The 16990-nt window shown below is 32.7% G+C and overlaps 1 protein-coding gene across 2 annotated transcripts in view; it reads right to left on the bottom strand.

Moving 5' to 3' along the window:
- The window catches only part of LOC145332755 (uncharacterized), a 63872-nt gene extending 48602 nt beyond the window's left edge, over positions 1 to 15270 (bottom strand). For both annotated transcript variants that reach the window (XM_080177808.1, XM_080177807.1), the window contains exon 1: positions 15088 to 15270. In XM_080177808.1, coding sequence (XP_080033934.1) covers positions 15088 to 15183 — 96 coding nt within the window. In that variant the 5' untranslated portion in view covers positions 15184 to 15270. The remainder of the gene's footprint in view (positions 1 to 15087) is intronic.
- Positions 15271 to 16990: the final 1720 nt, after the last annotated feature.

The raw sequence follows: 16990 nt of genomic DNA, 5'->3' as shown, positions 1-16990 counted from the left end.
TTTGTCCGCCGCCTATTTGTACTGCCGCTATAACAATATATACTACACTTTCCTCCACTCAATATATGTTTGCCGCTAAAGAACATTTGCTCCATTGCAACCGGCCGCTCTACGATTTATCCTCTTCCTTGACTGGACAATCCTGCCGCCTCCATTTTGTGTTCGCCTCCGCCAAATATAACCATCTTTTGCCGCAGTTGCCGCATTCATCGCCCTTCTCCGCCGCTACTCCGCTATACATTGCGTACGTCGCTATACACAACACCCCCAGCCTCCATTTAATTTCTGAACAAGGAAGAGGGGAGCATGTATTAAAAAGCAATGAACAGCGGAGTAGCGGCGGAGAAGGGCGATGAATGCGGCAACGGCGGCAAAAATAGAAGCTAAAAATCACTAAAGCAGCACAAATTAAATGGCGGGAGGATTCACTTAAAGGAGGTAAAAAATTTCAAAGTGCTTCGATCGCGATGCCACAAAAACAAAAAATGCCTAAAATTGAACAGAGAATAATAATTTCAGGTTAGATTTTCAAAAATCCAAAGTTGATTTTTCTGTGGAGAGTCCTTTTAAGTGCCATTAGAGGCCGTCAAAATGGGAACAAAATTTTGAAAGGGCAAGTTCTTAATTCCTATGAAAAAATTATAACAAGAAAACATTCTTTCAAAGGCCAAAATAGTTTAAGAACCAATTTTTTTTTTTAAATCAGAACTTAAACACTCCTGATTAGCAAAATTTGCGGGGTTAAGGATGATTTTATGTTGCTTATATTTACAGTCAAGGATTACCGTTACGCCATATAGACAGACGTACAGACACACATCAAATGTATTCAAGGTTGGCTTTCAAAAAATCATGAAATAACTCGATAAAATGTAATTTTGGTCGGATAGAGGGGATAATGGGCTGTTTATTACACTTTAAAGTTTTATAATAACGATTTCTTATTCTTTGGCTTAACAACTATTTAGATAATTTTGATTGATTGCTTTATTAAGTTGTGTGTTCAAACGTTTTAACCGTAAATTTTAACAAACTGAATGGGTAATTTTGTGTATCATCATTGACGATGTACATTATTTATCGGCCATCCCTTTAAATCCCTGATAAAATTTAGGTGCTAAAATATTTCACACTCCCAAAATTTTAAAATTTTTCTCAGATTAAATCAATCAAAATATTTAACCAAACTTGCTTTACGAAAAGACTGTCGTTTTTATATTTTTTAATATTAATTTCATATTCAAACTTTCAAATTTCATGGATTTTACTCACGTCACTTTAAGTTGGGTTTAGTTGCAAAAAAAGTAATTATGACAACATCCATGAGAGCGAAGCTCTAAAATCAGAAGGAATGACAAACAAACAATAACCCTTGTATATCCCCTTGTATCAAAAGATTAAAATCAGCATGGTATAAATGATTATACGAACTTTCTGGTAATGTTTATAAAGTAGCTACACTTCCTAAATTGTACCTAATTGATATAGAAATCATCGTTCAAAGTTTAAAATAGATGGGACAATTCTAACATGTTGAAATTTTCTAATAAAACATTAAGGACGAATAGACCCTACTTATAGAAAAGCTTCACTTTGAAAAAGAAGAAAAAAATAAATCATTGCAAAGTATAATTTTTGTGAATATATGGTTATAAAAGATTTCAATAATTGAAATCCAAAATTAAAATTTAATTAAATTTATTTTCAAAATTTTTGTACATTTACCCAATTTATGTTCCTTATTAAATCTTGTGTTTTTATTCAACATAAGAATATAACGCTTTCATTGTTTAAATTTAACAAATATTTTCTCAAAGAAAACAAATAAAATATTTCTATTAAAGCTTCCAGTGTCTTTTGTGTGTCAAATTTTTGTAGAATTTTAATTTTAAACTATTCAAGTTTTAACACAAAATCACTATTGTGTTAAGAAATTAATGAGAAAAAGGATTATTTTATCATAAAAAAAAAATATTTTAACCATGGCAAAGCCCTTAATTCTACTAATCAGGTTAATTCTAGATATTCTATAGATCATAATTGGCATTTGTATACCCCTTAAAAAGTATAGTGTGGATTATAACCCTACCCTCCCCCTCAAATAAAATTTACCCATCCAGGAATAAAATTTGACAAGCTTTACACATTATTTAACAAGGATGACAACATCCATAAAAGCGAAGGACTGAAACGGGAGGACAAACAGACATTTACACTTGTATAGTATCTGAACTGAAAAATCGGAACATAAATGTATAAATGTTGAATCAAAATTGTAGGTAAATTTGTTGAAAAACTGCTTAAAAACAGGATAATGTTTATGGACATACTTACATTTTTGGACTTGATTATAGAGTTGCTTCGCTTATAATATTGTTTTTTGTTGTTCCAGGAATTAATATACCAAAAATCAGATCAAACGGATAATTAAAACACTTGAAAATTTGTTGTTAAAAAAGTAGAAAAATCAACATGTTTAAAATGGACGTACGGACATTCTGGTAATGATTATAGAGTTGCTACGCTTTCTAAATCGTACCCAACTACTACAGGAATCATCATGCAAAGTGAAATCGATAGGACAATTCTAACATGCCTAAATTAACGATTTAAAACTATCTATCTCGGACGGACGGACTGACCGACCCTAATTATAGAAAATCTTTGCTTTTAAAAACTGATGTTGAATTAATCCAAACCTCTTTTAAGATTATTTACCTCTCAAAAAAACTTTGACATCCTTAGTGGATGTTGTAAATTAATTACTGGAGTGTTTTCTGTCAGGACGATGGAGCTAATCACCCTCAAAGGAGATTTTAATTGAACCAGTGGATTCATAATGACTAAACATTCAATATCTTTGATTTAAGAATAATATTAGGCATGGTGTTTACCCCCTCAAACTTTATTTAAAACCTTTTTTTAACCCAAAATAAAAAAAAATACTTTAGATTACAACCATCAAACCTTTCAAATCCCTCATTTAACCCCCCTCAAAAAAAGAGCATGGATGTACTTGATATTGGGGGATTGTTTTATACTAGTTAATAACCTATGGGCTTACAAAATTTGATTGTATATTGGCGTGTGCAGTCAATTTGTTGATAGTCATGTCTGAATAGTTGGCAAGTTTGTTCAATTAATTTTCATTTATAGATTCCCTTCTTAACAATTTATCTATAACAACATAATCTAAAACTAATAAGATCTAATACAGTTTTATATCAATAGATACATTCTTTCACCAGAAGAAAAAAAGCGTTTCCTGTAAGGCTTTGGATTCGATTAATATCTGCTGGATTGGAATTGGTTCTGAGCCATATAAAAAAAAATTTAAATCATTTTCAGAAATTTTCTATGGATAATGAAACACAATTCATGATATTAATACTATTTTTGTTAGCCCAATGCAATAAATAACTTTCCATTTCAACTTTTAACATAGCTAATTTTTTTTGCGGGTCTGAGAAAGAGGCATTTATAAGGATGGTGAAGGAGGTAGACCCCCTCTCCCCCCCCCCCTCCAACTAAAAAAGTGTCCAACCCCTACACTCCCCCTCCCCTGATACAACCCATTTAACAGAATTTACCTTGATACCCCCTATCAAGGTAAATTCAATAGCGTTGTGCACGAACTGACAGACGAACACCCATTATTAGTTTTAGAGTAGCTTTGTTCGTTAAAAAATTGCGTAGGTACAGACCTTTTCCTTTTCCTGACTGGACATGCATAGTATTGCCCCTGGCAAAATTTACTTGAATGAAAATTACATGGATGTTTACACATTTCAGCGCAAATATTCTACACTAGTGGTTACGCCCCTAGAGGCCTCTAGTAGTTCTTAAAACATGTTTTCTTTTAGAATATCTAATTGGATAAATAATTTGTCTGTGTTAAGTTCAGCAGCTGTTTCTTATATCTGTTTCTACGACCTTTTAAATATTTTTTTTTGCAATTTATGTTGGGAGGGTGGTGGTACCCTTCCCTTAAAGAGTTATAAACCTTCCCAGGACCTATCAAAAACTACATTGTAAAGGAGAACCATATCAGAACAGACACACACACAGAAAGAGATCCTGTTACTTTTATATAAGGTTACTCAGGCGTGATAAAGCAGATATAGGTCCATATTAAAACAGATCAATGGTATAGATTCATATTTAGAAAACTACCTCCCTTTCTTTTTCAACGACCTTTTTCGTCTGCATCTAAATTATTTTCTGCTACTTAGTTGTGTTAATATAAGCGACACCATTGAATGATTTTCAATGCCCCAATTGTAAGGTTGCACAAGGCGATTGCAATGGGGAGATACAGTTATTTAACCCTTTCTGCCTCTAGTGTTTTACTCTGATCATATCAAGAAAAACTCAATATATAAATATGTTAATAAACAAGGATGACAACAAGTAGAGAACACAAAAATTTCAAAGATGGACAAATGGACAAATCGAAGAACTAACTACATTAGTAGCCTAGAAATTCAGGTCTCCGTTAAAAAGTTTTTGACAAATAGATGAACATTTCTAATTCTAGAGTAGACAGCTTCCGTGAACATTAAAATGAAAAAAATATTTAGATTAAAACCAGTATTATTAGCCCCAATGGTGGCCGAAGGACCGGGATAACAAAATTGGTATGAATTTTATCCTTTTATATTTTATCATTTATGTAAAATTGCTGTACATGATATTTCAGTACTGAGAACCGGTTCTAATCCAGCGGATAATAATCAGTTTCAATGCAATACTTAAAAATTTGATATTAACATGGAGATAAACAGACGTACGTACTCTACCTAGTTGTAGCATAGCTACGCTACAGAAAAGGTGTGGTATTTTATTGGATATATTATTACTTGGATGTTGCAATATATTTGCTTGTACTCTAATAAAGTAATAAAAATAATGAAAACCACAATCCACCCTCCCCCCTCCTACTGGGTGAACGGTTTTACAAATAAACGAAGACCACTGTAGCAACCCATATTAGCGCCAAATTTTCCCCTGACAATATATCCACGTATTTTATATCCACTGTGATGTTATAATTAACAAGCAAACATATATGTTTATTTTATATTCAGGGATAGGTTACTAACAGATAAATAAATTTTTCCCTTGTATTTTTTTTCTAAGTAGTAAACAACTAATAATATCTCCAATGTACCAATTCCTACATAACAGTTAAACTTCATTCAGATATTTAATGAAAATTGTTTTTTTTAATTAATTAAATTGATTATATAATTTTTTGTTAAACTTATTAGAAATTAAATAATTGCTAATTAGGCTGTTATTATATCAATAAAATGATATTGCCCAACTGGCATTCATATATCAAAACATTTTCTTAATATAGAAACAATTTACATTGTATCAGCTATTGAAATCATGTCATCCTTGTTACGAGGGGAGTGGCATTAAAACTTGATAAATGGGAAGAAAAAATCTAGTTAAGCATTAATAAATAACTTCTTTATATATAACTAGCGGCTACGCCCCCTAGAGTCCTCTAGGGGCACTTGAGAAGGAGGGAGTTGAATTCCATAGCCCCTATTTTATATTAGATTTAAAAAAAATATAATATGTGAACCCCATCGGTTCAGCGGTTAGTGAGATTCTTCGGTACAAGCAGACAGACAAACAGACAACCAGACACCCTGTTACTTAATTATAAGGCACTAAAAAATATAATGCCTACAATGCATATTTATATTCCTGTATAAGGGTGTAGAGGCTTTACTTGATTAAGCAGAGAGAAAAAAAGGATAGCCCTTTATGCTTTATGTAAATGTAAGGTAACGGGATGTTTGTCTGTCTGTAGCAAAGGATCTAGCAAACCGCTGAACCGATATGGTTTTTAACTATTATGGGGAAGGGTACGCTACCCACACCCATAAAATATAAATCGCTAATACCTATTGGAAACATTTTGTAAATAGATTTTAAAAAATCAATAAAATCAATAAAAAAAATAAGTATTCAATGATTTAAAGCTTGTTAACACAAATTTTGCGCCTCTTTGATTGAAAGAAAGCTTAACTATTCTCCCATTAATACATCTCTGAATCCCTGTTGTAAAAATACATTAATTTCAACAAACACTTAAAAATGTTACTCCTAACCTTTCATTTATTTTTAGAAATTTCTATTAACGTAGCTTTTTTATAATTCGTGTCTGTTCTTCTGTTTTGTCTTTTTTGTGTTAATTCCCTTATTAATTTCTTATAACAAAGTAACAGGATGTCTGTTTGTTTGTCTGTACCTAAGGATCTTGCTAACCACTGAATCGATCGGGTTCTTCTTAACAGGGTAGCTCCTCATAGGTCGCGGGAAGGTGTTTTGGGGTATGGTACCACCACCCTCCCATGAGAAATCGCCCCTAAAAAAATTACCCCCACCCAAAAAAAATATGTTTTAGGATTCAACTCACCCCTACTCAAGTGGTTATAAAGGCCTTTAGGGGCGTAGCTGCTAGTATATTATATTTTAGAAGAAAGGGACATCACATAAAGAAGTAATTTTATTTTTGAAGATTTCCATGACTAATAACCATTTACCTTTTTACTAACTAATACCTTGTCCGTCCGTCTGTTTTATAATTCGTAACATTACCAAAAAAGAATTATTTTTGCTTTGCTACTTATGGTAATTATCATCATTGTTTTCTTCGTTTAAAAATTTGAAATTAATGAACTTTTTTGTTACATAAGTTTACTGTTAAAAATTAAATTGACCAAAATTGCACCCGAATAACAAAAACAATTATGTTGATAGTTAAAAAAATCAAAATATTTGGATGTTTCACCAGATTTTTATAATAAAGTGATGCTTGCAACTGGCTAAAACAACGATCCCCTCCCCCCCATTCCAAAACTTGTGATACTTTTATTTAATTTTGATTGGATATTTCAGAACTATCTATATATCTATCTATCTATAAGTGTTTTAGTCTAATCTGCACAGTAAGGGTAATCTTATTTATCCTCATTGGGGATATATATTCAATTTATCATATACTAGCGGCTATGCCCCTAGAGACCTCTAGGGGCACTTGAGGAGGGGATAGTCGAATTTGATAACCCAATTTCGAATTTCATAATTTTAAAAGAAAAAGTAAAAAAAAATCTGGTCGGGGTAATTTTTTTTTTTTTGGGGGGGGGCAATTTTTTCTAGGGGTGATTTCTATTGGGAGGGTGGTGGTACCCTCTCCCAAAATAATTATAAACCTATCAGAAGCTACTCTGTTAAGGAAAGTCCGATCGGTTCAGCGGTTAGCGAGATCCTTCGGTACACACAAACATACAAATAGACATCCTGTTACTTTTTTATAATATAGATCTGTTGCTTTGGGTACTTTTATTGAAATTTGATTTGTTAGTTCATTGAGTAAGTGTCCACACGTTTCAACCAATAATTGTAATCTACAGATGGCGTTAGCATGGAATGTACAGCAATTTATCGGCCATTGTATCATCCCTTTAGATTCCTGGCTTAAAATCATTAAATTTATAATTTTGACAAACATATTTCACCCAAAATAAAAATATTATAATATATTGTATATTGTAAAATTTAAGCTAATTTTAAAATTTTAAGTAAAGGAGTGTCGCTAGATTGTCAATTTAAAGTTAAATATTAAACAATTTTCAAAAATTTTTGCGAATTTTTTGGGTTACGCCATGACTATTAATTTTTGGTCAAAAGGTATATTTTCGTTCTAATTTTTCCTCTAGTGAAAACAAAATTTTAGTGTTGTCAATTCGGTTTTATCCTCTTAGAAATTTTTTTTTCAATATTGAAAATTTGAGAACCCCCACCCCTCCCCCCCCCCGACAGCGAACTATGAACTCTGGCCGCAGCGCTCGGCTCCCTAGCCTGCCTAGCCGCAACGCTCGGCCCCCTTGCCTGCCTAGTCGCAGCGCTCGGCCCCCTTGCCTGCCTAGCCGCAGCGCTCGGCTCTCTAGCCTAAAACCTAACCTAACCTAAAATAGTTGTTCGTCGGTAGTGGGGGGGGGGGGGGGGGGGGGTACAAAATTGAAAAAAAGTTGAGGATAACGCCGTCAATTCAGTACAAAATCTCCTCATTGAATAATTTAAAAAAATCTTGAAGAGTAGCATTTCTTCTTAAAATTTAATAATCGAATTGCACACATTTATGTACTTTTATACATTTTCATGACGCCATTACAGACATACTGGCTGATTCTATACTATGGAAAAGCTGAAAAAAAGATTTTAGGTATTTTATACATTTTCATGACGCCATTACAGACATACTGGCTGATTCTATACTATGGAAAAGCTGAAAAAAAGATTTTAGGTATTATACTAGACTAAATTAAAATGTATACTTTTAAGAAATTCAAGGCACATTTTATTTTTTTCTTTAGGAAATATATCCATGTTTCTTGGCTTAAGTAGATAATGGACATAAATCATTAAATTCCCCCCCAACATTTTAAAACAAGGGCTATTATGTTCAATATCAGCGGAGTATTGAAAACTTGTGGCCATGCCTTAACATCTAAGTGTATACAACGGTTTAAAATAGCCTAAAACCACCCAACGACCATTGTGGAGCATCCCTAAAATGTATCGATATCTTAAGTTACGGACAAAAAAAACTTACTCCTTTATATAATAACTAGTTTCTTCGCCCCTAGTCTCTAGGGGCTTTGCCCCAAGAGATGGTAAAAAAAAGTGTAAGGTGAAATTTGTAAAAAAAAAATATTCCACAAAGGAAATCTTCCAAAAAGGAAATCTTCTACAAAGGACCAAGGATATTTCTTACAAAAAAAAAAAAAATGGGGGGGATTTTTTTTGTTTTTGGGGGAGTTGGGGGTGTCCCACCCCCCAAGAAAATAGCTTAAAACCACCACAGGACCAATAGGTATATACCCTGAAGAGTAGAATTCAATTGGTTCAGTGGTTACCGAGATCTTAAAGGACGGACAGACGGACAGAAAGACGGACAGACAGACGGACAGACAGACGGACAGACAGACGGACAGATGGACAGACAGACAGACAGACAGACAGACAGACAGACAGACAGACAGACAGACAGACAGACAGACAGACAGACAGACAGACAGACAGACAGACATACGGACAGACAGACGGACAGACAGACAGACAGACGGACAGACAGACGAACAGACAGACGGACAGACAGACGGACAGACGGACAGACAGACAGACAGACATCGTACTACTTTGTATTATAGATGATATACGGATAAGTTTATGACCTAAAGTTATCCTGTTATTATAGCCAGCTACAAGTTTCATTTTATTAGAGTAATCTGGTGTAGAATCCAATAAATTATAAATCCATTATTTCAGTCATACCTTCATATCATATCATAAAGTTGACACAAACTATTTCAATTTAAACAACGCTTAGGTTTCTTCTAAGAGTAGAATCTATTTATAGAGAAGCGTCACCTCTTCCAATAAATCGATTTTTATACAATTTTACATGATTACGTTTTTTTTCGATACTTAAAAATAGAATGGCTATACAAACAAAACAAATTACATTAAGACCTTTTTTGTAGCAAAGACACTATATCATTTTTTTTGTCCACAGTCAACAAAGCTTAAGAGGCTAAGTAGCTATTTTTAAAAGCGAAGCTTTTCTATAAATAGGGTCGGTCCGTCCGTCCGTAAGTCCATCCGTCACAGACGGCTAGCTCTTTTCGTAAATTTAAACAGGTTAGAATGATCCTATCGATTCAAATTTTGCACAGTGATTCCTGTAGTAATTAGGTAAGATTTAGAAATCATAGTTACTGTATAATTACTACCAGAATGTCCGTACGTCCATTTTAAACATGTTGATTTTTTTTTACTTTTTTAACAACTATTTTTTATGTGATCTAATTATCCAATTGATCTGATTTTTAGTGTATTGATTCCTGGGACAACAAAATATAAAGTTATTATCGAAGCAACTCTATAACCAACTCCTAAAAATGTAAGTATGTCCATAAACATTATCCTGTATCAAGCAGTTTTTCAACATATTTACTTACAATTTTGCTTTGACTCTACATTTATATTCTGATTATTCAGTTCTGACACTATATTAGTGTTAATGTCCGTTTGTCCTAGTGCTTCGCTTTTATGGATGTTGTCATAATTGTTTTGTAAAGATTTCTCTGAAAAACTAGCATCCACAATAAAACTTTAATCCAGCCGTATATAGCAATATGAAACGGATTTTATTTATAAAAGATAGACATTTATAATTTCATGATTATTTAATTTATGAATTTCTTTGTCTTTTCATCCATTATTTATATATATTTATAGCATCGTATTATAGACAGCTTTCCAAGTATAGTAAAATTAATAATTATAAGACAACTTCTAGTTTTACTAGCGCTGAGATTGAATACCTCCTTACACCACTAAAACCTCGTCAAAATAAAAAGCTTGAACGTCCATACGTCTTTATTTTATACTAGCAGCTACGCCCCTAGAGGCCTCTAGAGGCACTTGAGGGGGCGGGAGTCGAATTTGATAACCCATTTTCTTATTTTAGATTTTAAAAGAAAAAGTAAAAAAAGGGCGGATATTTTTCATTCCCCCCCCCCCCCTCAAGAAAATATTTATAAACCTTCCCGGGACCTATTAAAGATACCCTTCAAAGGAGAACCCGATCGGTTCAGCGGTTACCGAGATCATTCGGTACAAACAAACAGACAAACATCCTTTTACTTTATAATAAGGATATAATCAAAATAATTGGTTTGATTTATGTGCTAAGCATATTAATGTATATTGTCATCCTTGTTATTTTCTTCCTAATTTTCCTTATTCATCAGAAATAGGAATATATATCCTTAATGACTAAAAATAAAATCATTCCTTCTCAAGATTAAAATCATTGGTTGATAAGTTTTGACACTTCTTGTTTTGAACCAACAAAAGTAATACAGTTTTTGTTTGCACATAGTTTAAAAACTTTGGGTATCAATGTAATTCCAAGTCCATTGTTCCCTCCCTCCCTGTTTTATTTATTCAGAATAAAACAAGGAGAGCGTTGTCCATAAACAGCGCATCAACAACAAGAAAACAAAATTAATATTAAAAGTAATCTATCAACTATACAAAGTGGAGCGATGTATGTCCGTCTGTAAGAAGTTTAAGATCTCTGTAATTGGGCTCTACTCTTCAGCGAAAATAGTTATGTATTTTGCTTTGTTTTTATGCTATATGTTATAATGTGGGACACCACCAAAGAAAGAAAAAAGTACACCCCTACCCCTCAAGTGTTTTAAATGAACACAGTAATAGTGTCTGACTGATTATGACGTAACAAAAGAAATTAGCCAATGAGAGGCCACTATAAATTTTACCATTGGTCAATAACGGCCTCTCATTGGCTAATTTTTTTTGTTACGTCATAATTAGTTAGACACTATTACTGTGTTCGTTTTAAATGCATTTTCTATAATGTTGTACACTTTTCTTTGATTTCCTTGCTCTTAGGGTAAAGCTCTTAGAGGTCAAGAGCTAAGCTATATAATCTTTACAAAAACTTATGAGGTATACATTGAATAATGATTGGCCTTATAAGGCAGCAATGTTCAAAGATTTTCACCAATAAGTCTAGTGTACATCATGATTATTTCACATAATTGAGGCATATTGATTAATCGCTCATTGTCCTTTCATTTAAAAATCAAAGACAGACAAAATAACTTGTAGAGTAGCTTCGTAACTAATAAAACTGAATCAAACAGCAGAGACAAAAAAGTGTAAGTCTTATTGGGCTATATTGATAAGATTTAATTGATACAGAAACCTATAATGCTATAGTGAACATATCATCTTTCCCCCTCATCCCCCAATTTTCCAATTTCATTTTTATTTGAAGATCAAAATCTTGGCTAAGGGATCTGAAAGAATAAGACAATGGCCGATAAATTGATGTACATCCCCAATGATGGTACACAAAATTACCCCTTTGTAAATAACAATTAGTGTTTGAAACGGTTGGACACTCAACTTAATGAACTAACTAATCAATATTCAATAAAAGTCTCCAAAGTTGATGAGCAAACGAATACTAACAATATCAAAAAACTTTGTGGACTAGTGCATAAACAGCCAAATAAAAATCTCAAAATAAAATAGCCTAAAACCTTAAGAAAACTTAATTGGTTTTGTAGTTATCGAAATCTTAAGCAATAGACAAAACCTATTACAACCCCCCCCCAAAAAAAAAAAAAAAAATTCAAATCAAATATTTAAATATTTAAGGGATCAAGGGGGGATACGTGTTACACCCACAAAAAATTATCTAATAGAAGAACAAGTCATATACTCATATTTAGTATAATTACATCAAAATAAATTAATACACTGAGGTATGAATGCTGCTGTTATCCTAAGCCTAATAAAAATCATGGAACGACCAAAGATAAACTAATTACATTATGTAAGTAGAAAAGACAAGGAGGGAGGTGGCATTGGACAGTAAATTGTAAAGTAACAGGATCTGTGTCTGTCTGTCTGTTTGTTTGTACCAAAAGATCTTGCTAACCGCTAAACCTATATGTTTCTCATTTACAGTTTAGCTTCGCATAGGTCCTAGAAAGGTTTAGAATTATTTGGGAGGAGGGTATCGGCAACCTCTAAAAAGAAATCGCCATTAGAAAATGATTATCCTTCCCAAAAAATTTCAAAACTATAATTGAATATTGGGGTTGGGTGGGGGGGGGGCGACCTTTTCCCGCACTTCAGGTGCCCCTAGAGGCCTATAGGGGCGTATGCGTAAGTTTATTCATAAAGACATTCCTATTATTGGCGTGTAACGTGATAGGTGGAGGGGTGGGGGGTGTAGACAGCTTTCACAATTTCACACCCCACTTGAGAATACTGTGCGCGCCAAAGCATGCAACTGCAACTTTGAAAATGCAGAAATTATATTTTTATGATTAAAATCAATGAAATTTGCATAAAAATAAAAAAATAACAAACATTAAAATAATTTAATATAGCTTAATAATTTTTGAGTTCCTCAGAGACTTGTCATTTTTATTTTAGAATACGTTATACTAGAGATAGTAAAAATGAAACATATCCTCAATTGTTATATTCAGATGGGCGATACTTTTTAAAAGCGAAGCTTTTCTATAATTAGGGTCGGTCCGTCCGTCCGTCCGTAACGGATAGCTTTTTTCGTTAATTTAGGCATGTTAGAATTGTCCTATCGATTTCAAATTTTGCATGGTGATTCCTTTAACAGTTAGGTACGATTTAGAAAGCGTAGCAACTCCATAATCATTACCAAAATGTCCGTACGTCCATTTTAAACATGATGATTTTTTAAAACTTTTTTAACATCAAATTTTTATGTGATCTAATTATCCGATTGATCTGATTTTTGGTATATTGATTCCTGGGACAACAAAGTATAATGTAATAAACGAAGCAACTCTATAATCAAGTCCTAAATATGTAAGTATGTCCATAAACATTATCCTGTATCAAGCAGTTTTTCAACAAATTTACTCACAATTTAGCTTTGACTCTTATACATTTATATTAGGATTATTCAGTTCGAAACTATACAAGTGTTAACGTCCGTTTGTCCTACCGTTTCAGTGATTCGCTTATATGGATGTTGTCATCCTTGTTACTCAATAAAGAAATACACTGTATTTTTAGTATTTTTAAATGCTTTACAATGGTCATTAAACAATGAAAAAATATAAAAAAATGTATTTGAAAAGCAGGTATACAATTATTTTACATGACCTTCCACTTTTTATTTTAGCATTAAAGAGAAAAAGAAATAAAAAAAAATAAAAGGACAGACTGACCGACAGACAGACATTATGTTACTTTTTTTACCGTCGAGAATATATCGTTCTTGTTGGAAAGAAAATAAACATTATTAAATCATCTTCATTGCTTTTTTTCTAGATTTATTGGCAAATAAAGCAATAAAGAATGCTTTCAGGCGGCATTTTTTTTTCAAAATTGAATTTAATAAATAATAATCCATATAATAAAGTAACTAGATGTCTATTTGTCTGTCTTTTTGTTTGTACCGAATGATCTAGCTAACCACTGAAACGATCATAGGTCCCAGGAAGGTTGATAACTATTTTGGGGAAGGGTGCCACCACCCTCTCAAAATAAATCGCCCCAAGAATAAATTATCCATATCCAACCCCCAAAACAATTTTTTTAAAACACCCCCCCCCCCCTTAATCCAAAATAAAAGAATGTGTTTTGGGACTCAAATCGCCCCTCCTCAAGTACCCCTAGATGCCTCAGGGGGCTAAGCCACTAGTGTAAAATATTATCACAAAAATATTTTGAGAATCAATCCATTAACAAATCAATGGAAGTCAATTTTAGTCATTAATGTTTTGGATTTAATAATAATTAACAGTTTTAGTCTTGAACAAAAATTTCCTGGTTCTATTGACTTCCTAGATCACTTAAAGTGGATTGTTTTAGGCTATTTCCCCTTATAGTATATATCTTGAAATATTTAATATTTTCCTATCCTTTTAGCTTAGCCGTTATTCAAAGTTTTAATAAGTGACGTCTTAATACTCTTTTGATATGATATGTCTACTAAAGGCAATTGATACATTCAATATTTTTGATTTACAACTATATAATATTTAGATATCATGATTTTTATGCGTATATCTTCTATTCAGACTTCTTTAGACTTAAAATGGCCTAAAACTATCACAAGATTTCATAATAAAAATAACAATAAGATAGTTTAAAACCATCCTGGGACCATTTCATAAAATGGAAAACTCCTTTGGTTGTGTTGGATGCAAAATCTTAATGTAATTAATTCTGATCTATTTAATGGAAATGAACGTTTTAGAACACAATATATTGTAAATATCTCTATTGTCTATGGGCAAAGATTTTTGTTTTTAATTTCAGCTTTAAATTTATTTTTTATAATAATATTGAAATCTTTGTTTAACGGCTATTAATGTGAGCAAAGAAGGATTACTTATTTTATGATTTTGTGTGTCATGACCGTATGACGATGTATGATTCAGAGCCGTAATGGAAATAAAATCTTACCTTTAAATCCAGTTGTACCAAGTGTACCGACCGTACATCTAGGAGGGCCAGAATGACCAACACATGCACACAATTGTTTAGAGTCTGTGCTAACATTTTCACTGAGTTGTCTTGTAGCGGAGCTACTCTATAGATTTATATTGTTCACTCTAATAACTGTATAACTTGCACCATAGGATTAATCTGTCTAAAAATTTACATTTTATAGTTTTTTTTATACTAGCGGCTTCGCCCCTAGCCTCTAGGGGCGTTGCCCCTAGAGGTTTAATCAAACCAATTTTTCGTATTTTAGATTTAAAAGAAAAGTTTTTAAAAAAAATTTTTTGGGGGGGAAAATTTTTCTTTTGGGGGGGGGGTAGTCGACCCAACTATTTAAATTTTAGTTTTAAAAAGAAAATTTTTTTTTTTGGGGGGGGATGTTTTTCATTTATGGGGGGGTTGGGGGTGTCCCACCCCCCCCCAAGAAAATAGCTTAAAACCATCACCGGACCAGTAGGTATAATCCCTGAAAAGTAGAGCCCAATCGGTTCAGCGGTTACTGAGATCTTAAGCTTCAGACGGACAGACAGACGGACAGACGGACAGACAGACATCGTTCTACTTTGTATTATAGATTATAAACGATTATATTTATTGGTAGCGTGTCCCTAAAGTCTTATTTTAATGTTTTCTTATTCGTTGGCTTAAAAACTTTGGGGACGTTTTAACCACTAATTGTAATCTACAGAATATGTTATTTTGTGTATCATTATTGGGGATGTACATCAATATATCGGTCATTGTCTTATCCCCTAAGATCTCTGATATCTAGTGGTAGATCTAGATTAACTGAAATTTAATTTCCGAATGTGTACACAGTTTCCTTGGTGTTTCCTCGTCCATATCAATATTTACTACTAGCTAAAAAAGCTTCAAACTTCCAAAAAAAAATCAAAATTTGAAAAATTAAAATTTTGAATGTATAATGTACAAATCGTTTATGCAATAAAATTTAGATTATTTTTTTGGAAAACAGTAAAAGTGTCTAACTATGACGTCAGAAAAATTAACAATTAACCAATGAGAAGCCAGTATTCACAATGGTAAAATTGGTTAATTGTTAATTTTTTTCTGACGTTATAGTTAGACACTTTTACTGTTTTCCAAAAAAATAAATATTGAGATAGGATGAGGAAACATTGAGGAAACTGTGTACACAATCGGCAACTCAAATTCAGCGGACCTAGATCTAACTTACATGAGACTGCATACTATAATAGCGGCTGCGCTCCTATCATCTAGGAGCTCTATATTCAAGAAAGAGTTAGGAAAGTAGGAAAATAGTCTAAAACAGACCTCAAATATAAAAGTTTAATAGCTTTAAATCACCCAGAGACTTATAAGAAGCTAAAATGAAAAATATGTAGTTATTGAAATCTTAAGCAAAAACCATACCACTTTATGAAATAGGTCACCAAGATAGATCAATAAGTATAAAGGAGGGAATTGCATATAAACAGGACAACGGCCACACTTATTTATTTTGTACCTTGTTGTTCTAAGAATCATTATTCTAAAGATCAGATGAATAGGATAATTATGTCAAAAAATTTTGTTTTCAAAAACATATAAAATGAGCATCTTTGAAATGGACGTACGTACTTTCTAGTAACGATCATAGAGTTGCCACGCTTCCTAAGTTTGAAAATTTACACGTCTAAAGCAAAAAGAGCTAATCGTTAAGGATGTACGGAAGGACGTACCGACCCTAATAACAGAAAAGCTTCACTTCTTTAAAACAAAACTATATAAAAAGTTCCTTTAGTGCAGCGTTAATCATATGAAACAAAAAAAGTTACACTTTTTCTCTTTTTGGGTTCATTTTATATTCAACTCACATTTTTATATTCTGAAAAAAAAAGTT

This window comes from Acartia tonsa, chromosome 11 (genome assembly GCF_053477335.1).
Source record: "Acartia tonsa isolate MP-2025a chromosome 11, ASM5347733v1, whole genome shotgun sequence".
Classification (NCBI taxonomy): domain Eukaryota; kingdom Metazoa; phylum Arthropoda; class Copepoda; order Calanoida; family Acartiidae; genus Acartia; species Acartia tonsa.
This window is presented reverse-complemented; position numbering and strand designations above follow the sequence as displayed.